This window comes from Monodelphis domestica, chromosome 4 (genome assembly GCF_027887165.1).
Source record: "Monodelphis domestica isolate mMonDom1 chromosome 4, mMonDom1.pri, whole genome shotgun sequence".
In the NCBI taxonomy this organism is placed as follows: domain Eukaryota; kingdom Metazoa; phylum Chordata; class Mammalia; order Didelphimorphia; family Didelphidae; genus Monodelphis; species Monodelphis domestica.
In genome coordinates this window covers 289,427,611-289,454,341 of record NC_077230.1, presented here as the reverse complement: position 1 = coordinate 289,454,341, position 26,731 = coordinate 289,427,611, and the positions used below count along the sequence as shown (strand labels likewise).

At 33.4% G+C, this 26,731-nt stretch overlaps 1 protein-coding gene across 1 annotated transcript in view; it reads left to right on the top strand.

Annotated features, from left to right (window-relative positions):
* Window positions 1-26,731, top strand: part of PSPC1 (paraspeckle component 1) — a 54,599-nt gene that overhangs the window by 3,965 nt on the left and 23,903 nt on the right. Inside the window, exons 2-6 of the mRNA XM_001374768.4 lie at window positions 1,142-1,443; window positions 8,679-8,774; window positions 10,089-10,285; window positions 21,534-21,618; window positions 23,566-23,671. Coding sequence (XP_001374805.3) covers window positions 1,142-1,443; window positions 8,679-8,774; window positions 10,089-10,285; window positions 21,534-21,618; window positions 23,566-23,671 — 786 coding nt within the window. The remainder of the gene's footprint in view (window positions 1-1,141; window positions 1,444-8,678; window positions 8,775-10,088; window positions 10,286-21,533; window positions 21,619-23,565; window positions 23,672-26,731) is intronic.

Sequence of the window (26,731 nt, the reverse complement as noted above, 5' to 3'; positions counted from 1 at the left end):
ATTCTCTATGCCTAATCTTGGAAAGTGTTAATAATGGAAGTAGAATGAAGATGTTAGAGTAGATTATTTCTTAAGTTCCCTTTCACATCCAGATTCTATACTTATATGAAATAATTTTTGGTAGGTTATGTTCCTGGCCCTGCCAGCCTTTTTTTTTTTAATTTTTTTTTTAACCCTTACCATCAATTTTAGAATCATTATAGTGAATTGGTTCCAAGGCAGAAAAGTGGTTATGGGCTAAGTAGCGGGCATTGACTGACTCTCCCAGGTCACACAAGAAGTATCTAAGGTCAGGTCTGGCTCTCAGTCTGCTGAGCTACTTCGTTGCCAGTCATTTTTGTGGTAGGGTTTTGGGATTTGTGGAAATCATTTTTAAGATCTTAACCTTGAAATTTTTCTTTTGTTGGGAAAGAATGGACTATTTCTTTTTTGGGAATGGTACCATTTAAAGAGAAACAACCCATATATTTAGCATGTTTTTGAAGAGATACCCAGATATTTTGAATCAAATTTACTAGATTCTTGAATAGTTTAAAAATCTAATTTTGACCTGATTAACTTAACCAGAGCTAGTTCCAAGTTGTACTGTTTATTCAAGTTATTTTAATGTAATTCAAACTTTTTTGTTGGCAGTCAAGTAGTTTGTGCCTTTGGCTATAATCAAACAAAACTATTTTTGATCAGTCTATAGGGATAATTAAGCAACTAATGTTAAAACTGTAGAAATTAGGTATGTACTAATACTAGAAAGTGAATTGCCTTAGGAAATAGATTGAATAAAGAAGTGCTAAAATGTAGGTTTTCTTGAAAAGATTGGTTATTTGTACTACTTTTGTGTTTGCATATTTCTTTAAAATTGCTCAGTCTTGGAGGTGATAATTTGTATGATTTTTAAGGAAAATGCTTTCATTGTGCATTTTATAGGCTAGAGGTATAGAAATGCTATACAGAAAAGTGAATAGGAAAAGAATGATGTGAATTAGATACTCTTCAAATTATCCTCTGTATCAAGCAAATAATATTGAATCATATAGGGATGGGTTGTATAGACAATATAATTTTTTAATGTTGCCCTTTCAAAATGACTGGATTTGGGAATGTATACAATCATTTGTAAATTCTCTTTTTTCCTCTCCAAAAGGAGTCTAGAACTCTGGCTGAAATTGCCAAAGCAGAACTGGATGGCACTATTTTGAAAAGTAGACCACTTCGAATCCGATTTGCTACTCATGGAGCTGCCTTAACTGTCAAGAACCTTTCACCTGTGGTTTCTAATGAGCTTCTAGAACAAGCATTTTCTCAGTTTGGTCCTGTGGAGAAAGCTGTTGTAGTAGTGGATGATCGTGGACGAGCTACAGGAAAGGGGTTTGTAGAATTTGCTGCAAAACCTCCAGCACGAAAGGCCCTTGAAAGATGTGGTGATGGAGCATTCTTGCTAACCACGTAAGTTAATGTTCTCTTTTATGTTAATTAATCTACCTTCAAATCTTAGATCTCTAAAACTCCATGTTGACAGTGACTTCTACAGGTCTTCTATATCTTTGTATCATCTTTGCATTGACCTACACAGTCAGTACTCAGTATATTTTTTTGAGTGAATAAATAAAAACATAATTAAAGTTAAAATTTTGGTTATGTCTAACAGCTCATAAAATTATTGAAAACACATCGGGTTATTAAAATATTGTCCTATATTGTGATCATAAAAATCATCATAGCTACGTGACTAGAATTAATAGTTTTTAATTATATATGCATACACAAATATTTTGATTTAAGGCCAATTTCAAGTTGTGCAGAAAAAAGGATTCAAAATACTCTTTAAGAAATGCTATGTGACCTCAGACACATCCCAGCTGTGTGACCCTGGGCAAGTCACTTGACCCCCATTGCCTAGCCCTTACCACTCTTCCGCCTTGGAGTCAATACAGATGGAAGGTAAGGGTTTTAATTAAAAAAAAGAAATGCTATGTGAGAGAAAACTTAGCACAAACAGGATGGATTAAATGACCTTTGAGTCCCTTTCCAGTGATTATATAATATTTTTACTTAAGGCAAGGGTTTCTTAACTTTGGGGAGGAATATGAATTTGTTTTTGAAAACATGCTTGAATTTTTTTTTCAATATAATTGGTTTCATTTGTGATCCTATTATTTTATGCATTTAAAAATATCTTGAGAAAGTGTCCAGAGCCTTTACTGGCCTGTCTAAAGGTATCTCGGACCTAAAAATTTTAGGAGCTCTGTACTACGAGGATTAGGTAACGGTTTCATATAACCTTTAAGGTGGCCTATGAGTTGGTCCTTGAAGGAAGAAGAAAAGCATTTTATTTCTTAACATGTAGAGTTTGAGATTTTGGAAATAGGGTTCTATTCTAGGCATGGGGGATAGTATGTATATTCAAGGAAAAACTTGTTAAATGTTGAGAATTGGTTTAGATTTAGAGGTAGAATTGAATGTAGCTGAAGTATGAAGGTCAGAAAGGTTGGGACCAGATTATTGGCAGTGTGGAACAGAAGTTAAAGATAATTATACTTTTCTATCAACAGTGATATCATCAGAAAAAGACATACATACACACATCCCAAAGATTACTCTTAACAGGAAAGAGGTTTGGGGGGGGGCTGATCTAGGCTGGCTTACAGTTGTAGTCACATAGATTAGAGAATATATAGATTGGAGAGAGATTTTATAGAGAGAATTGAAAAAGGGTATGAGAAGAGTTCAAGGAACTTTTTCCCCCTTATTCTTTCTACTTGACTGCCCCATCTTTTTTGTACAAACTTTTATAATACCCTTTGTACTTTTTATAATTTTATTTTTTTGTAATATGTACTTGTCAGCTCAGGTCAATTATATGCCTTTATATCATCCTTATAGAGCTAAAAATAATTACCAGAAAAATGCTGGTATTAGAAGTTGATTTTTAGTTCATGAAAGAAACTTTGGGTAATTAAAAGAATTCTGTAATTTCTAACAATCAATAAAATCTGCTTTCTTCCTCAAGTTCAATATTGGATACAACTCATTCAATATATCCAATAGAAAAAAAATCATTTTCCCTATGTGTAGTGTTAGGAGAAACTACAAAGGCCTGTCACCATTACTATTTGACATTAGAAATTCTACTTTATAGCAATGACAGGATCAGGAACTAGAGTATAAGTATTGATGCAGAAGAGTAGTGTCAAACTCAAATAGAAAGGCATTCGTGTTGATTTTACTTTGTACTTCAAAAAAGGTTGCATGTAATAGAAATTCACTTTTCCACACAATCCTTTCTGTTTTGTACATGGAAATACTGGTACTTGTTTAAGTTTATTTTAAAAGTTTTTTAAAATCACAACAAATAGTATTATTAAATGTCCAAAATCTATAGAGAATTTTTACAACTGTGTAAGCATGAAGGTCTTTTTGTACAGTTTGTGTGAGACCATGTTTAACTCTACATTAAACAGTAAAACTGCTTACTAGTATTAAACTTTAAAGGTTGTGATAGCATTGGTTTTTCTCTGAAGGTTTTTGTGCATGCTGTAGAGCAATTGCTTTATTTTTTCATTGTACAGAATTCATTATAGCCCTGAAGCAATGAATGGCAAGCTATTTTCTATAGCTTTTAGAATATTAAATGATTGTACTATGGTAAATTTATAGATAGGTGGTTTCCTTTGTTTCTAAAGTTTAGGAATCATAAAACTTGAAGATAAGTCAAGAAGTCATCAGCATTAATCCTCTGCTTCCAGTGGCAGATGGTAGGAATTTGGAAGAGTCAGTAAGGTACAGTAAAAAGTGCTGTCCTGTGTTCCTATCCACCAATCCACCTCTTGACAGTTAAAATTTTTGCCACCTTGAGCATATCATCTAATCTTCAAAGGCTTTAGTTTCCTTTGGAAAAAGAGAGGATTGTACTATATTTCCTCTAGCTTTATCTAGATTTTATGATTCTAGCCTCCAGGAAAGAAGATTGTGCTTTCTCAGTAGTTAGTTCCAACAGATTGGTTATGATTTCAAAGTTTATTTCTTCAGCCTAACCATATTCTTTCTTTGATTTAAGAACAATTTAGTTTGTATATTTTTTAAGTGGCAGGTAGGTATTGTCCTTTCTTTTGTCTTTTATTTTTATAATTTTATTCCTTTCCTCCCCTTCCATTTGGAAAAAATAAGAATAGCAAAATAGTTGTAACAATTAATTATAGGTAAAACCAGATTCTCACAGTGTTCAGATCAAAAATGTAGGTTCCTTTCTGCATCTCGAGTTCACCATCAGGCCTTAGCTTGCCTTTTCTTTCTAGGTTAAGTATCCTTTATCCCGTTCAACCTGGCTTTGATGAGGTATTTTCACCTTATTTCATTTTTTCCTTTCATTTGATCCTTTCCCTCTTCAGCCAGAGAAGGCTGAATGAGGTGGGGTTGGAATACTTAGGAACTCAAACCCATTATAATTCACCTAACCTTTGGAGGGAAAGGGATACTTGGGAGTACTTCCTTTGCACTCTGGATTCTACTCTCTGTTTCATTCTATGTTCCTCTTAAGATGTATAAGTTTTTCTCCTCTTTTTTATTATTCTTTACCTTCTTTCCTAATGTTTCTATCTACCTCAATCCTATGTGCCATATGGACACCCTTAATCATTTTTCTTTATTTCTTGTTACTCTATAGATTCCCTTTTATAGATCTGATACATATTCCTATCACATACTGTATCTGATAAATCTTTTTTTCCCATATTGTATGCATCCCCATTATTCTGGATATATTCCATACATATACATATATATTCTATCAGTTTTTAAAATTTAAAGTGACCAAATTATTTTTGAAAGCCATTATCTAACTTGGTTCAGTTTTGTGCTTCTTTAATGTATTATGACCTTCTGTTCTTTGAACCTAGCTTTTACTTTTCTGTTGTATATAAGTTTATTTTTCTTATCTCAAACATACCATCACACACTTATAGTATTTTGATACCTTGAAAAGGTGATCAAAATTGAAATCCGTTCTGAAAATACCAGTTTAAAAAAGAATGTAAGTTGATTATTTGAAACTGAGTTCTTTTTTCAATTGAAAACTATTTAGGTGTCCTAGGTTAGCCAACAAAAACCATTTAAACAGACAATGTAGTGTATTAAGAATGCTTCTGATACTAGCCTGAGTCTTGGAACCTACAAGAACAGTTTATGAGGAAGGAGAAAAGAGAATTTTGTATTTATTGGTGTCCTTAGCAGATGCAAGGACAAAATATGCAGAGTGAAGAAATAAACATGATAATTCTCATTTTTGCCCCTTCTAGGTCTTTAGTATAGCTTTTTACTTATAATTTGAAATGGTAAGGCTGAGTGTCAGCTATTGCATTTATAACTTGCTGACTGGAAATTAGATTTTTAGGATTGAACATTTAAAATATTTTAACATAACAAACGAGTTTGATTATTGATTTAACTCACCCTGCATAATTGCTGTTGTTTAATAGTTTTCCAGATATGTCCAACCTAAGTGAGGAAACTGAGGCAAACAGGGTTAAGTGACTATCCCAGGATCACATAGCTAGTAAGCTGTTTGAGGCCAATTTTTAACTTGGGTCTTTTTGATTCTAGGTCCAGCACTATCCTTTCACCACCTACATGATAAAATTGCACTAAAGTAAAAATAGACTGGCCTGAGGAGTTTTGAGGGGAAGGAATTTTTCTCTATTTATTTGTATTCAGTAGTACTTAGTCTTTTCAGGCTTTTAAACAGTTCTAGATCTATCCAAATTTTCATTCTGTTATTTTCTTCAGTCTATGTTTAAAAGTTTTCCAGATATCTTGAACTTCTTTGCCTTTTGTCTTATGTTTTTGTTACGGATTTTTCAACTGGGATATTTGTTAATTTTATTGTTAGGCTAATTTACCTTTTAATGATGAATTGCCCTTTTTTCCCCCAACTTTTAACCTACATGTAAATATTGTTCTTGTTTGCTCAGTCACTATATTATTTTCTTGATTATAAATATTTCCTAAAAATTGAATTAATAACAAAGCACTTGCAGGTTTGCGAAGTTCACCCTCAAAACTACCCATGAAATAAGGTGCTATTAGTTTTTTCCTTATTTTACAGATGAGGAAACAGGCTGTTAAATGTGTTAAATGACTTTCCCTGAGTCACACTGCTAGTAAATGGGATTGAGTTCCAAGTCTAGCATTGTCTACTATGCCACCTTGTTGGGGGAAATTAACATTTTTTTTTTAAACCCTTACCTTCCATCTTGGAATCAATACTGTGTATTGGTTCCAAGGCAGAAGAGTGGTAAGAGCTAGGCAATGAGGTTGAAGTGACTTGCCCAGGGTCATATAGCTAGGAAGTGTTTGAGGTCAGATTTGAACCCAGGACCTCCTGTCTCTAGGTCTGGCTCTCATTCCACTGAGCTATCCAACTGCCCCCGAAATTAACATTTTTTTAAAAAAGTAAAAGTACAAATAGGACATATTACTCAAAATAAGTAATAATGCAAAGAAATTGTACAAACTGATAAATGAGTCGTATGAGTAAATATTGTAGGATTTCACAAAAGGATCCAGATTTTTTGTCTTAAATTTTTATTTAATTAATTTAGAATATTTTTCCATGGTTACGTGATTCATGTTCTTTCTTCCCACTCCTGTAGCCAACGTGCAATTCCCCTGGGTTTTACATGTGTCATTGATCAAGACCTATTTCTATATTATTAATATGTGCATTAGGGTGATCCTTTAGAGTCTACATCCCCAATCATATCCCTATCGACCCACGTGATCAAGCCATTGTTTTTCTTCTGTGTTTCTACTCCCACAGTTCTTTCTCTGGATGTGGATAGTGTTCTTTCTATCAGTCTCTCAGAATTGTCCTGGATCATTGCATTGCTGATAGTAGAGAAGTCCTTTACATTTGCTTGTGCCACAGTGCATCTGTCTCTGTATATAAGGTTCTCCTGGTTCTGCTCCATTCACTCTGCGTCAATTCCTGGAGGTGGAATTCTTCTAGTTCATTATTATTTTTTTTTTTAGTGCAGTAGTATTCCATCACCAACACATACCACAATTTCTTCGGCCATTCTGCAATTGAAGGGCATACCTTCATTTTCCTTTTTTTTTTGCCACCATACAGAGCACCAGCTATAAATATTTTTGTATAAGTCTTTTTCCTTGCTATAAACCCAGCAGTGGTATGGCCAGATCAAAGGACAGACAGTCTTTTAGCACCCTTTGGGCATAATTCCAAATTGCCAAAGGATCCAGATCTTGAAACTACTTGATTAAGGCTTTCAAGGAAAAGCATTACCTAGCAAGTAGGAAATAGAGATGCTATCAATATAATTGGTCTAGGTTTTGAAAAAGCATTTGACAAGTGTCTCAGATGCTGTTGCGGAAAGCTGGAATTCTTTTTGAAGAAAGTGATTTAAAATTTAGTTGTTTGGAAATGAGTCCTTTTTCCAACTTAAATGTGCTTTACTAGTACAATTCCTTGAACATGGTAGGTGCTTAATAAATGTTTGCTGACTATGGTATTTAGGGCTCCTAGGTTACGTACCCCCAAAAGCCTTTTTTTTTTAACCCTGTCCTCTGTATTGGAATCAATTCTCTGTGTTTGTTCCAAGGCCGAAGGGTGATAAGAGTTGGGAAATGAGGATTAAATGACTTATCTAGGGACGTAAAGCTAGGAAATGTCTGAGGCCAAATTTGAACCCAGCACCTCCTGTGTCTAGGCCTGACTTTCAATGCCCAGCTGCCCCCAAAAGCCACTTTTAATGTTCAGTGCATTTGAGTTAGCTAATAGTTATACCTTGAATTCTGAATCTTGGGAGCAAGTGTTTTTTTATGAGGAAGGAGGAAAAGACTTTCCTATTGCAAGGTTAGGGGATAGATCAAATGATAAAGTAAAGGATCTGATACTAAATATGTGACATACGTTTGGATCCAAAACAGTGAGAATTTTGTAGACAGAGGTGATAGAATTATTACTACTTAGGTGTTGTTTACTTTTCTTGCTATATACAAGATTCATTGGTTTGTTTTGGAGATTGCCTCATTTTGTCCCATAGGTTTGATGCTGGAACATATAAAATTTTAGACCAGGAAGGATATGGAGGTATTACTCGAAACAACTATTATTAAATATATTTTGAGACTAGTTTGGGAATTGGGGAGTTGAAGTAGGAATATGGAAGAATATATAATAATAAATATGGCTTTCTGGTGACCCACTTAGTGTCAGTTACCTCAAATAAATTTTTTTTGCATTACATATGAGGAAGTTTGTTATTACTATTAATGTGAATAATTATATACAGTAAGATCAGCCAGCTATAAATGGAATTTTTTTTTTTGCCACTATGAATTTCATCCGTGAGCTGTGAAGTAGTGTAACAAAATAAGTTATGGTAGGTTTGGACACATGAGAAAAGAATATATATCCTAATTATAAAGATAAATATCTAACATCAATATAAAAACTTATGATTGTTATAAAAACAAATTTCTAATCCAACTTGAAAATTTTAGTGCCCATATAAATTTGAACAGGATTTGTCCTTTTTTTAACATGGTGCTTCTAAGATACTAGAATAAATGTTAAAATGAAAATTTCCATAAAACAAATTAAATTTTTCAAAGTTTATTTTAAGTACCTTAAATTAATTGTTTTAAAAAAATGTTTCCCTCAGAACTCCTCGGCCAGTCATTGTGGAGCCCATGGAACAATTTGATGATGAGGATGGACTACCAGAGAAACTAATGCAAAAGACCCAACAGTATCATAAGTAAGCAAGTTGAAAAAAAGGCAACTAATGATTTTTTCATTATAGTGTTATAGTTTGTATTTGGTTAATATGAAATTATATATGTTACCAATTTGGTCTGCCAAATTTTCAAAGTGAGGCTCCCTGAACCCACGAGAAGCCTCAAGGTAGGAAGATAGAAAAAGGATAGAAGTTTTGGATACCCCGAGGGGCATGGTGGAGCCAAGTTATAGATACGAGGTTGCAGAAATGAGTCAGAAACCAGGCCTTATTGATTATAATAGGGCTACAGCATAACCCCTATCTTTAGGATGTCGCAGAGGCATGGTCCATCTTGAGATCCACAATTAACACCACACAGGTCGGAGACATGATAGAGAAAAGAGAGTGCCTGGCCAAAAGCCAGGTTCCAGGTGGGAGAGGTAGATAAGGAAAGGAATTAAAGATGGAGCTTGGCCAGAGGCCAAGCTCCAGCAAGGACAGACATCAGTGAGAGCTGAGATCCAAGAGAGGAAGAGAAGGCGGAGCTTGCTGTGGCCCTGTATTTAATCTCTTTGATATGCAAATATACACAGTACATAGGGATGATTATCATTGGTTAATGACAAGGTATAGGTGTGGTTTCTCTTAGCCAGGTGAGCACAAAGAAACCTGTTTTCCTGCCTCACCTTGGGGAAGCTGGGGTCAAGGGTCAGAGGCTTTCCTAGCCATGCGCAAGACTGAGCATGCTCTCTTCTAAGCTCCTCTGTACATGCTGTTTCCCTTGCCCATAGCTAGGGGTGGACTGCTACATCAAGAATTAGAGGATTAAATACATGTAATGCAAACTATATTGATGATACTTTAATCTTCATTTGATTCTTATTCACTTCAGAATAATAGGATGTTTTATGGTCATTATGGATATCATTTTTCATATTGATGTGCCAGTTAATAGGAATTTTCAGCTTCCAGAATGCCAACTGAATCCATATTTTACTTTATTATTCATGTGTTCCTGTTCAATAATTTAAATGGGCAATGCATATCCAGTGGATAGAGGTTCTTGTTCAATTTAGGTATTAGAGATCTGTTATGCTTCAGTTTGATATGATTAATTAGGTATATTGGCCAGTTTAAAATTCTGATTTACATTTCTGACCTCGTTTTTATAGAAAAATCTGTTTCAAGTTCAAAAATCCAATTTGTAGAAAGCCAAAATCAATGAAAATTTTGAGAACTTTCATATAAATGAATTTCAATTAAAATCAGAACTAGGATATTTGAGGAAATCATTTTGATACTGCAACCGTTTACTTAAGCCTATGTATGTTTTTAAACGTAATTTTATTTTAGGGAGAGAGAACAGCCTCCCCGGTTTGCTCAGCCTGGGACATTTGAATTTGAGTATGCATCACGTTGGAAGGCACTGGATGAAATGGAAAAGCAACAGCGGGAGCAGGTTGACAGAAATATTAGAGAAGCCAAAGAGAAACTAGAAGCAGAAATGGAAGCTGCTAGACATGAACATCAGTTAATGCTAATGAGGCAAGGTAATACTAGTTTTTACATAGTTTCTATAACTTTTATTTATCAAAGTTCAGATTTGTGGTATTATCTGGCTAATAAAAGGATTCTTAAGTGTTTATATTATAATTCGTATAAAGAATCTGGAGCTGATGTTATAGATTATAGATTTCGTCCCCATTTCAAGCACTTTAAGAGTTCAGTTTTAAAAGAATAAACTATTTTTATAACTACAAACTAGTCTTTTCACTTTCATGTCCTTTGGCACTAATGTACAAGAAAATGTTAATGGATCGCTGCAACATCATTGCTTTTCAAGTGGACAAATTGATACAATGCAGGTAGTAGATTAATAGGTTCATTTTTATTTGTGGAAGGCAAGATTTCTTTTTCACGTGAAAATACATTTTTGTGTTCAAAGATTGTTAGAAAGTGTACTTTTGGAGTGTTTTGCCTTTTAATCTCAAGATTAAAGCACTTTTTTTTTTGCTTTGAGTACATGGCATTTATGGCACAATTATCTGCAGGGCTGGATTGAAATTGATTTAAGTCTCCTTTTCCTCATTTTGAAGCGTTGGGTATAATAAATGAAGTGCGATGTTTTAAACCTGCCTGACTTAAATATTCTAAATTACTTGCCTATTACTTATATATATATAATAAAGATTGATTTGATGAAGTGGGGATTCTCTTTCTGGAGGCAATTTTTTTTTTTTAATTTTTTTAATGTGGCCTTATGTTTCATTGAGAGAAGCCATTTGTTAAAATGGATTGCTCTGTGGGGAGAAGAGGGAAATGAATATTTCCCCAATGAAGTTGATTTTTAAGAAGGAAAGGAGAGAAAAACTAAAGGTTTATTGATAACTAACATTTAAAAAAACTATTTCTTTAGCTAGTTGATACAAGAATAAGAAGTGTATATACTCGCCTCAAAAACTCCTTTTTCACTTTAATCCCTCCTTTGATTTCACTTTTTCAATTTCATTCTCCTATTCCTGTGCAATTCTCTTCTTATATCTCTTCTCCTGGTCTCTCAATTGCTTTGAAATAAGTATGTTTTTGCTAAATTGTATTTTATTAAATTATTTTCTTTTCAAATTAAAATCAATTAAACATTTTATATTTGTTCTGAAACATTGTGGTCAAGTGGGTGGAGGACTATCCCAGATTCGGAAAATGCTTTAAGTTACGCTTGCTTGCCTCTAACACATGACTGGGACTCTAGGACCATAGGAAACTCTCTAAGCTTCAGAGAAGATTTTCTTACTCGTTGATAGGAGTGTTTCCTCCTGGTGAGTTCCTTATACAAGTGAAGCCACATAGATGAACCAAAACTCCCAAATTAGCTTACTTTTACTTTGAATGTGATCTTCCATTGAAGAAACAAATTCTGAGGGCAAGTGAAATTGATGATCAGGTTGACAAAAAGAGTATATGCTGGCATTTGAAATGATTGATGCTCCAGCATCCTTATGTATGCCCAACTCCTTATGTATAAAATCTATTCTTTGGTTATTGTTTGTGGAATGTGACATAGTTTGGGGCAATCTCCTTTTTTAGATATGGAAACTTCCATTTACATCTTTTTGCTGCTTTTTTAGGCTATTCTAGGTAGAGACAGGTTGTTTTGTTTGTTTGTTTATTTGTCTTTAACAGTCTGTACCTGTGTCACAATGATTAAAAATAGGTATTCTGGAAAAAGAAAAATGTGTAGAGGGAAGATGGTTATACTAAATTGTTGTTCCCACAAAATTAGATGTTTAAATTATTATGACCATATAATTTGATGTTTGTTCTCTTGAGGTAACATTTGAAAATAGAAGCTGCTTTTATAAACAATTCCTATGGAATTTCTCAGTTATTAATGTTTTTAAGGTGAATTTTCTTTCTTATTATACTTGTGATAGTTCCTTTTTTTTTTTTAAACCCTTACCTTCCGTCTTGGAGTCAATACTGTGTATTGGCTCCAAGGCAGAAGAGTGGTAAGGGTAGGCAATGGGGGTCAAGTGACTTGCCCAGGGTCACACAGCTAGGAAGTGGCTGAGGCCGGATTTGAACCTAGGACCTCCCGTCTCTAGGCCTGGCTCTCAATCCACTGAGCTACCCAGCTGCCCCCAGATAGTTCCTTTTTTAAAAAATAGGTTATGTTCAAGATTATATATTTGTGTAATTGAAGCAATGAAAGACCCCTGTAATTCAAGCAATCTCCAAACTTGCAACTACAGTGGGTAAATGTGTTTTAATTTACTTGAGGACAATGCTGTTTGTACTCTACATCTCTGAAACCCTTGTGATTTGAAGGAATTCTATTTTTCTTTTTGACTTCCTATTAAGGGACCGGGTGGTATAAAAACAGCTTCTTTCTTTATTATTGGAGTGGACTTAATTGCTTGTATTTGTTCCTTTTAAGTTGTTTGGCTTTTAGGGCTTTTAGCTTATTTCTTTATTCCCAAGACATTTCTGAAAACACCATCTGACCATTCCTATTTTGTAACAACTCTAAAAGCATATTCTTTGATTTGCCTTAGAAGTTTTTGCTTCATTTTTCATGTCCTAAATAATTTTCTTCGGTCATGTAATGAATGCATACCTATTTGGGGAATGTTGAAGCTAGCTTTTTACTCAGAATTTCATTGTGGTGGTTAAAGATGGTTGTTTCTAATAATACTCTCCTTCCCAACTATAAATCATAATAATTTTATAGGACAGTGCCAACTCTTCATGTAGTTTAGTCTCTGATAAATTTTTTATGTAATGGATTTTTCTGTTCACATATAAGTCTTGGGCCATTCTGTTTCCTTTAAAATTTTAAAGTAACACAGCCACCTTTGCTTTTTATCATTTCTGTGAAACAAAAGTTAGAGACAAAAGCTTCTTTATAGAACATTTTTCATGGTATTTTTATAAATAATATGGACAAAACTTGTTTTTATAGGTTGATTTAGAATTATCTACAGTGGCCATGGAGTTTTGATAAGTCACAATTATGGGGAGAGTTTAATGTACATGAGGGTTTGCTTTGTTTAGTAATTTGCGTTGATTGATCCACCATCGGAGAATAAGAACTCATGCTGATTTTACATAGAATATGTATTTAATTTTGCCCTGCCATGAACATATCTGCAGCAAGTGAGAGACATTTTGACTTACGGAATGAAAGCCATACTCTACTCTAGATCTACTATTGCCATCACCACATGATTTAGCAATAATGACCTAATTTATATCCATATGGACTTGAATTCTGAACATGTTTAACGAACTCAATATCTGTAGGGGTAACTCTTCTATTGGAAAGGACATGGCTCCTGGATCCTTGATCTGCATTGATAGATGACCCATTTTTATTATGTATTTAAAGGGAACTTTGATATAGGCAGTTCTTTGATGTAGGCTTGGATTCCAGAGATTTCAGCTGAATATAAGGAACTGCAATTTAATTCAGCCAGTTAGCTAACTGGCAGTGGGGAAAGGAGTGGCATTTATTGGTTTCATTTCAAGTGATATTCCTTTTCTCTTGGCTCTGAGAATTAAAACTAACCAGTAACACTCCACATGTTGGAATAATATGTACAGTCCTGTGTTTATGGGTAGCAAGAGCCAGAAGTCTTCCCTAAAAAGAACCAGGGAAGACAGAAAGCACTAGGATGGAGATCTCAGAAGTTCAGTGGAGTAGGGAGCCTCAGGAGAAGTGGTTAGATTGGAACAACCCAGGTTCCACAGACTTGAGATATGATATACAGGGTCCTGAAGATCCAGAACATTGAAATTTAAAAATATTGGGGAACTTAATCCAAGTAAGTAGATAGCATTGCAGAAACTCAGGTAACATAGGTGAGCCTCACAGCCAACCACTCCATCCAAAAGCACAGCAGGAAGGAAGATTTGGTTTTGTTACCAGCTCCTAATTTAGGAATTAAACTGGAGAGATTAGTAAATTGAAGAAAACACCAAGCAGTATAAAAATTATTGTAAATCTAGATATTCCCCAATAAGAGAAAGTAAATCATAACAATTATAAGCTGCTCAAAGGGAAAAGGGAATTTTCAACAAGAATTGTATGAATGCTTAGAACCATGAAACAAGAGATTTAAAAAATGGAATTAAAGTAGCTGGGTGGGGGGTTGTTGGGGTTAGAGGGTCATTGGTAGAAGTGTGGCGAATTGTTTTCAGGTAGAGACTTGGAATATTAGAATAGACCAAACAAACCAATGACTGAGCCAGAAATAAAATTAAATCAAGATTTTTAAAGAAAATGTAAGATACTTCATGATGAAAACAGCTGACATAGAAAAGAGAAAAATGAGGTAGTCTAAGCCTCATTGGATACCACCCCTAAAAGGCTGAACGATACTATTTTCAGAAAAAATGAATGGGAATTGTTGAGATCTGTTAGAACCAGGGGGTAAAGTAAATGTAGAATCTATTGATTACTTGAAAAAAAATGCTCAAAAGAGAAATCCCAGGTAAAAGCCAGAGCTCTCACATCAAGGAAATGCTACACACTTTCCGGAAAGAAGAAATAGTTCAAGTCCCTTGTGAAACCAGTATCATAGCCTGGCAGTTCCTGATGTAAATGAATTCTTAGACTATCCACAAGGTAAAAGAGATGAGCTTTTTAACTAAGAATAATTTACTCTGATATCAGGGTGTAATCCTCTAGGGAAGAAAATTAATCTTTAATAGATTAGAGAATTTTTAAAGCATTTCTAAAGAAAAGACCAGAACTGAGTAGAAACTTTGAAATTTAAGCAATATTCATAAAAATTATAGGTAAATTTATGTGAGTAATTGGGACTATCATAAAGTGCTAACATTCTAGTAAGGGGATTCTACCTTCTATTCCATTCTAAAAAGCTTTAATCCACTTACCTTTAAAATAATGACTTTTTATTGATAGCTTTTGTTTTTATATACTTGAAATTTTTCTCCTCTTTTTTCCCTTCCAGAGAGCCATCCCATATCATAGTATTAATTGTAGTTATAATTATGTCTCCTTTTTATCCTCTTGTACTTTTTGTTTTTTCTCTGTCCCTTTACAGAGAAGCAGTGTGAGCAGCACTTAAAACCATGTGTTTCTGCCTCTCTTCTCTTCTTAAAAAAAATTTTTTTTTTAATTTCATGCCTCCAACTTTGGGGTTTGTTTTACTTAGAACTAAACCAACCTTTCTTTCTCCTTGTCTTGTTTACTCCTGTTTTTACGTTGTTTACTGTATTTCTAAACTGAACTCTTAATGTTAGGAGTGTGTTCAACTCTCCTCTGGTTCAGATAAAAGTGACATTCACCCTCGCTGTAAGAGCTAGGCAGATTGACTTGCCCAGGGCCACACAGCCAAGAAGTAACAGAGGCCAGAATTAGAACTAGGTGGTCTTGACTTAGGCTTAGTGCCCTATCTACATGGCTACCCCTGTAAATTAACATACTTGATTCTCATAAAATGCTGTAAGGTAGATCCTGTTATTACTCCCATTTGTAGGTAAATACAGAGTCACACAGTAGGTGTCAAAAGCTGGATTCAAACTTGGGGCTTCCTAAAGCCAAGTCTAATGTTCATTATACACTAATACTTGAAAGATCTATTAAGGAATAGTGTTTTTTTTTTTTCCCTCCTCTGTAGGATTATGCAGTTTTGTGTAGGGTAAGGTATTTTTGGTTTTAAGCATATATCTTTTGTCTTTTGGAATATTGAAACCCAAGGTCTCCTTTCCTTTAGAAGATTAGCTTCCAGTCTTGCGTGATTCTGATTTTTTGATATATAAACTCTTTTTAGTATTTTTTTTTCTTTGACCTTGAGCTCTGAATTTTGGCTATTATATTCTTGGGAGTTTCACCAGGACAGTGGTAGAGTTTGTTTTTACTTTGTCCTCTGTTCTGTTGGATTCGGGTACTTTTCATTTGTAATTTCTCAAAATATAGTATTGAGGCTTTTTTTTTTCTTTTGGTTGTACCACCTTAATTGGAACTTAAATGTGTTCTCCATTTAGTGGATATTTCATACCCCTTCCATTATTTGTTATTTTCATTTTTTGTCTTTGTCAGAATAATGACTATGCCAGGAAAATTTCAAGACTTTTTTTCTTAATTTTCATTTATTGTGAAAACTTTTTTTTTTGAGTATCCAGATTCTATGCTTTTCAAGTTTGTTCTTTGTAATAACATAGTGCATCCAAGGAATTTTATGTACTCTTGACTATCTTAATATAACTTGATGTGTGATTTCTTTCTCTAGTGTTCCTTCTTGCCTTGCCAACAAGCATGTTTAGATCTTCTTCATTCTTGAATAGCCCTTATTTCATTCCATAGGTCCCTCAAGCTAGTCTATATTGCCTTCTTCATCAAACTAGTAGAAATACTGTTCTACCCTGTGTCTCCATTTTTCTTCTACATTTCTTCTAATCCCTTTGCAAACTAGCTTCTAACATCATTGCCCATTTGAAGGAACTCTTTCCAAAATCACCATTGTTCACTTAATGACCAAATTTGATAACCTTTTCTTAAGCCTCACCCTTGACTTTTCTATAATATTTACCACTACCCTTTCTGGATACCAACCTGTCTCTGGTTTTGTCACATAACTTTCTCAGCTCTCCTCCAGTTTGTCCCTGTTTTTTTTTCCTGTTTGTCTTCCATACAGTATCTCTTAACTGAGTATGCCATGTCCCTTTTTCTTGCTACACTTTCATTTAGAGACCACATCAATTCTGAATGGGTATAGGTATAAGCAAATTAATCCCAGGTCACTAGGTATCCCTGGCCTCCTTCCTGAGCTCTATAGTCATATAACTAGCTACCTTTCCAACTGTTCTTCAGGATTTTAGATTTGACATGGCTAAAAATAGAACTCATTGTCTTTTCTCTCAAATCCACTTTTTTAAACTTTTTTTTTTATAAAGGGTGTTGCCAACATCCTTTTAAGTCATCTAGGATTGTTACCTTTCACATATCCCTAACTACCCACTTTCACTTACCCACAACAGCATAGTCATTTACCTTTTTTTTTTAACCTCTACAATATTTCTCATATTCATCGATAACTCCATGAGTTCTCTATACAACAAATATCCTAGTTTAGGACTTCATCACCTCTTTTCAGGACTACCATAGTAGCCCCAATTCTTATTATAGGTGCCTTCCTCAGTTTGATCTAGGTATATATAACATTATTGAGAATGACGATCACACTGGAATTGAGGGACTGCACAAAACTCTTGTCTGGTCAGTGGCAGAGATGGTTTGATTCTCTTTACTGGTTTGGAATCTTAAAATAGTGCTTTGAATCCTCTCATTGCCACATCATTGCATGAACATGGACAGGTCACAACTTCTCATCTTTAGTTTATCTCCATAGTGAATTTACTAATACTTGCATTTCCTTGTGTTTTTGAGAAAAATACTTTTCCTACCTTCAATTGCTATTATAGTTGTATGTTCTTTTAAAAAATTTCATTCCTGAAATAATACTGGCTATCTTACTTTTTTTTTATACTTGGGTATCTTATTTTTATATGTATTATTAAAATATTTAATGTTAACCTCATTTTATGCTAGTTTTATAAATCACATTAAATGGAAGCATAGAATGAACTAAACAGTTTAACTGATTTCAAAATGTGAAACAATCATTGCCTTCAAAATGCATACATTCTGTCAGGGAAGAAAATATCAGAACAGGCAAACAGCTGGGGGAATCAGGAAAGGCTTTAGAGCAGAGCTCTGAAGGAAAGTGGGAAGTGTCTAAGAGGAATTGGTAGGGAATGCAGTCTAAACAGAGGTCAGCCAATGTAAAGGCATAGGAGATGATGGATTGTCATCTCTAAGGAACAGAGGTAAAGGCCATTTTGATTGCACCATAGAGCGTGAAGGGGAATATAGCAAATCTAAAAAAGTAAATTGGGTCTAAGTATTAAATGCCAGAAAAAATTGTATTTGACCCTAAAGTAATAGAGCAACTGTAGGGAAACTGAGTAGGAAAATGTTGCAATAGTCCATGATGACTCATCATCAGCCCTTAGATGATGAGGGCTTTGAACCAGGCTAATGGTTATGTGAGTGGAGGTAGGCAATGAGAAAGATTGTAGACATTGAGCTCATATTTAAAATTTGATTTGCTATGTGAAGTGAGGCAGCTAGATGACTCAATGAATAGAATTCTGGGTCTGGAATCAGTTAGACTTGAGTTAAAATCAGGTCTCAGACACTTAATAGCAGTGTGATCCTGGGCAAGTCACTTAACCCTATTTGCTTCTTTATCAGCAATGAGTTAGAAAAGGAAATGGCAAACTGTTCCAGTATCTCTTTACAAATCCAACTTGAAATGACAACAAATAATAATTATCAGTGGATGCATTAGATGTTACTTTGTATAAGTATGACGTGATTTTAGCTATCAGTGCAGGGGGGGAAAGAATTGTTTTCTTTATTGCTAATCCAGTAAAATTCCTTAATCTAGAAATCCTCATTGTTGTAAATGGGGAGGAATTTTTTTTCATGAATTAATTATAATTAAGCATAAGGATTATGAAAAATCAAACTTGTGTTTTTTATTCCATTCTGTTAGAACTTTTGAAACTAAAACAGTATACTATTTAAGTAAATTTTGAGTTCAGATGGATAGTTTGTATAATCAATTAAAGGTTATTAAGTGAATGCAAACTAAATCTGCCTTGTGCCATGTTTATGTACGCCAAATGTTTCCTATGATTATAAATGTTCTAATCTCAGTATACTCTGAGCATTGCGTTATCTAATCATATGATTAGATCATTTTGGGAAAACTTTGTTTCTCTTAATAGAGAAAAATCTTGATATATGAAAATGAAAGAGAAAATAGTTTTCTGTTTGCTATTTTACATGAGAGGAAAAAATTTTAAATACATTTTTATGGGGTTTGTTTTTATATGTTTTGTATTTTGCCCTGTATCTCTTCTCTTTCAGATAGTCATTGCTCCAAACCAGTCTCAATACATCCAAAAAAATCTGTGACATTTATGTAATATTGCATATTTGTGTATCCCCACCTTTTCAAAGGATGGGGGTGGGGGAATATATCTTTTCGAATTTCACTAAACAAGTATTTTTTAAATGTATGCTAAGTACTAGAGATAGAAAGATTAAACATGATTCCTTGCCCTCATGGGGTTTACATTCTAATGGTGGAAATATGTAAACAACTACACACACATACATATGATAAGGCAAGATATTTGCATTTGGTGGGGCAGTAATGAGGAAACAGGAATTACATAGATGATATATACATTATATAGATGGATGGTGGGGTAGGGTGACATAATGTAATAGAGTCCCTGGATTATTCCTCTATCACAATAGAAAAGGCATTAGTGGCTAAGGTGATGGAGAAAGGCCTTTTGGAATAGGTGGGATTGGAACTGAATTGAGAAGGAAGTCACGGAAACAAAGAGGCAGGGGTGAGAGGGTAGAGCATTCCAGGTATGAGAGACAGTACCAAAAAAGAAAACTGGAAATGGGGTGTCATTTTTGAAGAACTGCCAAGTAGGTCAGCATTCCTGTGATGAAGATGATTATGGAGGAGAGAGTAAACTATAAAAGTCACACTTCTTTGGGGCCAAGCCTGTTGTTTATAATTTGACAGCCTTCACATTCTGTTGTTTTGTGGTGATACTTCTTTCCATTTAAGTTTGTTTTGTGGTGATACTTCTTTCCATTTAAGTTTTGTATATTTTAGTTTATTTTGCCATATCCAAATTTATGGGCATCTACTTTGTTTCCAATTCTTTGCCACCACAAAAAATGATATCCTAAATATTTTTGTATATATGGATCATTTTGTCTGATTTTTCTTGGAGTATATCCATAATATTGGACTCAGAATAAAAGAATATGGAGATTTTTAGTTACTTTATATTTTCCAAAAATTCTTTTCCATGATGATTCTATTAATCCACAACTTCACCAAGAATGTCTCTTCACAATCCCGCCAATGTTGACAATTCATATTTTTTCTTTGCTGATTTGCTGAATGCCAAGTGAAACCTCAGAATTTTGTTTTGACTTACCTCAGTGATTTGTAACATTTATATTGGTTAATAGTTTTTACTTCTCTTTTTGAAAACTGTTTGTTCTTTGACCATTTCTTTATTTGAGAATGACTTTTGGATTTGTGTATTATATATAAAAATCTTGAATTTCAATTCCTTCTAAGGGATGCTTGTTGATAAGATTTTTTTTCCAATTGACTGTGGTAAAATAGGTATTTAAATGGCAAAAATGCAAAAATATAATGAAATACTTACAGGTAAGATAAATTTAAGGGATCTAGTCACAAAAAAGGCCATTAAAAAATTCAGGGAGAGTATTTTTCAGTGACAAGATCAATTTGCTTAGACTAGATACGATCTTTTTTTGGAAATGAACTTCTCTGTACTTGATAGAGTCTGTGTATTTTAACATCATTTTAGTCTTAAGGAATATGTAAATATATGAAGTTCGTTGTTGTTTTTTTTAACCCTTACCTTCCATCTTGCCATCAATACTGTGTATTGGTTCCAAGGCAGAAGAGTGGTAAGGGCTAGTCAATGGGGGTTAAGTGACTGAGGTCAGATTTGAACCCAGGACCTCCCGTCTCTAGGCCTGGCTCTCAATCCACTAGACTTTTTAAAGACCACTATTAATGAAAAGTTTTGGTTACCTTGTATAGAGTAAAGTAAAAGTAAAATAAGTGAATTTTACTAAAATTTGAATTCATAATTATCATTTTTCTTTATATTTGAATATATATACATTTACATTTTACCCTTGTATTTGAAATGAGTTCTAAAATATTGCATTGATTACTTTCATGGGTATAGTAGATTTTTTTCCTCCTTACTATCCTAACTTGCTATGGTTAATCACTTTAACATTAAATTTGAAGTTAATTTAAAAGTATAATGTCTGGGCCCCTTTTGATATGAAAGTAAAATAAAGGGAATTGGACTTGGAAGAACCTTAGGAGGTCATTCAGTTCTGTCTATGATTCTAATTATTTAACAAAAAGCAATTATATGTCAGATGAATGTGACTGAGGTTAGTTATTGGAGAGGAAAAGGCTTATAGAAGAGTTTCTGGTAAGCTTTTACTGAGTTTTTGTTTTGTGTCCTGAGAACAATGGAACAAAACTGAAATTTGTATCATAACAGTTTATTCTAGTTCTTTTGAATAAGAAAACTGATTTTCAATTAATTTATTGAATTTACCAACACCTCTTGACTTTACATAATTGCTAAGACAATTTTTAAATGAATATTTTATAGATCTTATGCGGCGCCAGGAAGAACTGAGACGCTTGGAAGAACTTCGAAATCAAGAGCTTCAGAAACGAAAGCAAATACAGTTGAGGTAAAAAACAACAACAAACAAACCTCTATTTCAACATAATGTTTTAGCTTTAAAAATATACTTGAATGTTTTTAGCAGAGTAAAAATACTTGTAAAACCTGCTTGCCTAATTTAGGAAAATAATGGTTTGATTGTAAAGGAATTGTGCAGACAGCACAATTGAGATATGCTCATTCTGATTCATTTGCTGGCTTGAAATAAAATAAGTGATAAGGATGAATTTTCAGCATCTATTCATGTTTATTTGGATAATTTCTCATATCATTGAATTAAAAGGGCAAAATAATTTTGTCTTTGTACTAAGTTAAATGATATATATGAAATGTATTTGAAAGTGCTTTCTAAGACTAAAATGCCATACAAACATTGACTGTTACGCTACTAAGTTATTTATTTGATCTTATCTCTTTGAGCACTTTGGCTTTTCAGTGGCAAGGTCTACATTTGGTTGTATTTAATACATATTTACTGCCAGTGGTGACAAAAATAGGTGTTCCCTTATATCAGAGTAGTATCTTTGATTATATATGGGCAGCCATAAGGTAACATTTAGAATATAAGTAATATTGGTTTGGTAAAAATGTTTACAAGTTAAGAGAGTAATTGCTTTAGTCTTAGGGGAAGATGGCTTTGAACAAGATCTTGTAGGGACAGGTAGGCAGTGGAGAAAGAAAGGAAATATTTAGGCATAGGCATAAGGGTATCAAAATCTTGTTTACTTTGACCAGTGTGTAGTTCTCATAGACCCTTTCAAAATGGAGTATGTTTTTAATTAGCCTTAAGCAACATTTATTTGTTAAATTTTCTTTAGGTCACTGTGTTGGTATGTGTCAATTCATTTTTCCATCTAGGAGTCTCTTCTTTTCCCCATCTCTTCCCTTCACGTCATATATTGTGAAACACTTGAAAGAAAATTATTTTAATAACTAGTTGATTCCTTAACATACTTAAAACATACAAGCTTCCTATAGAATAAAGAATAAGTTTAATCAAATGTATGGAAGCCAATTTTTAGCTGATCTCTGTTACGATGGAAGGAAATTTTTAGCTGATCTCTGTTATGATGGAAGGCATATTATTCCTGCATAGTATTGAAATGGTATTGTATTCTTATACTCCAAAGGAATGTTTTCCAGGTGTGATCATTTGGTTGATTTCCTTTTCCTGATATGACTAGTCCAGACTAGTAGTGATTAGTCTGATTCCTTTCTATATATTCTTTTTAAATAGTGTAGTTTTAGCATTCATGCCAAAGAAGGTGACTAAACATTAGGGAGTCTATTAACATAATTATAAGTGTCAGTATTTTAAAAGTCATATGATGGTGTCAATAGATGCCAGTGGAAAATAAGACATTTTTGCTAAAAATCCTAAAAGGAAGGATGTGGAAAGGACCTAGTTATAATGATCAAAATCAAATACCTAAGACCCAAGAGCCAATGTTATTTAAAATGTAAACGCACTAAGTTTCCAATGTAAGTACTGATAATAACTCTTCCTTAGCTTTTATTTCTCATAGAATGAGAATTCCCAGCTAATTGGTAATGGGAAAGAGGAATTATTGCAGAGATGAATAAGAGTAGCATAAGTCTAAGAAACATTGTATTTGAGGTATGAGAAAGAGGGAAGAACTAAAGATGGTAAATTTGTTGTGAGAGAATGGTGTGGAAATATTGGGAAATGGTGGTGGTAATTAAATCAATTTTTGAGAGGTTTAGAGTGAAGATAAGTGCTTATGTTCCATATTCAATTGTGAAAATGTCATTTTTACTTTATAGAGAGGCTAGTTCTATGGCTCAGTGAGTATCATATTGTTTCTTTGAGTCACCAGAGTAAAGGTACACATACCAAGTAATTAGATTTTCATTGTTATAGTAATCAGATGAAGTAGTAAGTCATGATGCATAATCCACAGTGTTAAGAGATTAATATGTGAAATCCTCTTAGACATGAAGAAGAACATCGTCGTCGTGAAGAAGAGATGATACGTCATAGGGAACAAGAGGAACTTCGAAGACAGCAAGAAGGATTTAAACCAAACTACTTGGAAAATGTAAGTAAAATACGAGTTGATTAAAATGGTAATCTTCAGGAGGAGGATATACTTGATAATTGCTATAATTCATGGTTTATTCCTGGATAGGTTTATTTCTTTTAAATTTGAGGTAAATTTTCTGTCCAGTTTTCTTACCTCAATGAAAATACTTTTGCTAGAGTGGTATCTTTTTTTATTATACATTTCTTTTTATGTCTTTTATTTCTTTTACAAGTTGAATTTGCAACATTTTCCTAATTTATACTATAATTAGTAGATTAGTCTTTATATAACTATGCAGAGGCTTTCTTTTCCACTTGCTTTGTTTGTTACCAGGAATAACACAAATGGAGAGTCTGGGTGTAGGGGGGCATGACTAAGAGGGTGCTTCGTTTAACAATTTCCATAGGTTTGTCTGTGACAAAAAATGATATGAATTAAAAAGCATCGAACACATTGTTTTATATTTTGACACCTTCAAACTATCATTCATATCTTGAAAATGAAATTATACATTGCTAATTTTGACAGAAATGGTTTGAAGACTTCATTAATTGACTGTAGCTTAGAGCTCTTTGTGGCTCTAAGTATATAATAAATACCTTACTAATTTAATTTTTTTTCAACTGTTAGTAGCATTTTGATACACAGGTTTTGGGGGGGATTATACAGCATCTACAGAAAAGGAAGCTTTTAAATTAGGTACTTTATATTTTTCAAATTTTTCTTTTTGGTCATAAACAGACATGTATGGTTTGGTTACTTTTTGCAATTGTCAAATTATCAAAGTAAAGATAATATATAAGATAGGGAAAAGGGTACGTTTTTGTTTTTTATTTTCATCTTTTGAGTTAAACCTAAAACAATCAGCATGTGATTGATACTTGATGTATATCATTTTATCTTTTTTATTTGTTTTTCTTGGCTTCTTTCTTATAGTGTTTTAGAGGTGGTAGCATTAAGTTTGCTTTGTCTTCATTGACATTTAGTGATAATTTTGAGGATATTATCCAGAAGTTGGAAAGGATGTCAAAGCAATATTTGATTGTTATCTAAGAATAGAAAGCAATGGTTTAAATAGTACTGCTATCATATGCTTTGAACTAATATTAATTTATTCAGCTTAAAAGCTGGTTGAATTTGCCTTGACAAATAAACTATTAAAATTTAGAACTTGAAAGATAATTGCATACTTAGAATTTCTGGCTAATGACAATGTTTTTATTTAAATACCTTATTTCAGAGGGATATCATTTGAATATTTTGCTAAAATAATATTGATGTCATGAGATAGTTTTACTTTTTTGTTGGAATTATAAGAAGATTGAAAAAACAGTTGAAATTACACTATTTAAAGTCTTATTAAAGCATAATAATTTAAACATTATAGACCAATCGCATTTTACTTTTGTGGCATTAATTATAATTTATTTTTAGAAAAGGATTTTCCCCATGCAGGTATTTAAATACTGATTTCCTCTCACTCTCATTTTGTTAAATTTTGGTAATAGAACCAATGCAGATATCAACAATGTGTTAAAATGAATCTTACTGATTTAAAAAAACAGATTTTTGATGTTTTCTTTAATGATACTTTTGGATAGAGATCATTTTGTTTATTGTTTTGTGTTAGTGTATATGCCTTATATAGCTTATACATTCATAAAAAAGACTTTGAAGCATATTTCACTTACTTGAAGCCTCGGTCATTTTTGTGTGTTGCTAAAATAACCTTTTGTGAGTATATATATATATATATATTCAATCATGCATATTCAGTCATTGAAATGTATAAAATAGATATTCTCATGAAAAGTTTTCCTAGTCTTTCATTTTTTACTAAAATATGTTCTGAAGCTTTTAATTATAATTTCATTTTAATGCTGTTTTAACATTAGAATTAAATAGGAAATTATAGTTCTATTTTTTTATATTATTAAAAATAAAAATATAACTGCATATGAATCACTTTGGTGAATGGAGAATATTTGCCAAACTTATTAATAATTTTTTACAAAGAGAATGAAATATAGTTAGTTTTTATATCTAGTGTTGACTTGTTATGGAAAAAACTATTTTAAAAGAATTGGTAAGTGTTTTGAATGCTTTTGTTTTTAAAACTTTGAAAATAGGCCTTCATGCAGTCTCTTATTTCTTCACTGTTCAGTTTTTAAGAGAGAGGAACCAAATGGTAAGTTCTCAGATTGGGCTAAAGGTTCCTTCTTTCCTCCTTCCCTTCCTCCCTCCCTTTCTCTCTTTCTCTTTCTTATAAATTCCTGTCATAAAGTAGGACTTCTTACTTTTGAGTTGTATTATAACTTTGTGGTGCAGAGACATTTATAGATTGTGTTAATTGTGGTGTTAAACTTTCTCCATTGCTATAAACTTTTTTTTTTAACCCTTACCTTCTGTCTTAGAATTAATACCGTATATTGGTTCCAAAGCAGAAAAGTGGTAGGGACTAGGCAATGGGGATTAAGTGACTTGCCCAGGGTCACACAACAAGTGTCTGAGGCCAGATTTGAACCTAGGACCTTCAGTTGCTAGGTCTGGCTCTCAATCCACTGAACCACTCAGCTGCCCCCTATAAGCTTTTTTTTTTTTTTAAACCCTTACCTTCCATCTTGGAGTCAATACTGTGTATTGGCTCTAAGGCAAGAGAGTGGTAAGAGCTAGGCAATGGGGGTTAAGTGACTTGCCCAGGGTCACACAACTAGGAAGTGTCTGAGGCCAGATTTGAACCTAGGACCTCCTGTCTTTGGGCCTGGCTCTCAAGTCACCCAGCTGCCCCTGGGATAACTTTTAATATATAAGCTTTTAATAAAATAAGTAAATGCATCTTAATTTTTCACAGGCACCATTTATCTTTTTAAATTGCCTGGTTTTTTCCTCTTGAGGTAATTAAGGAAAGTAAAAATCTCCACATTTTACTCAACAAAATTTTTTTATAGCCTGATGTTATTCTTATATCAAGTGACTGTTTCATGTTTTCAGTCACTATGTTTTGAAAAGTTCATTACAAATATTTAAGATTTGAACAAGGTCTCAAAGATATATCATGCCTTTATCAATTTTCTG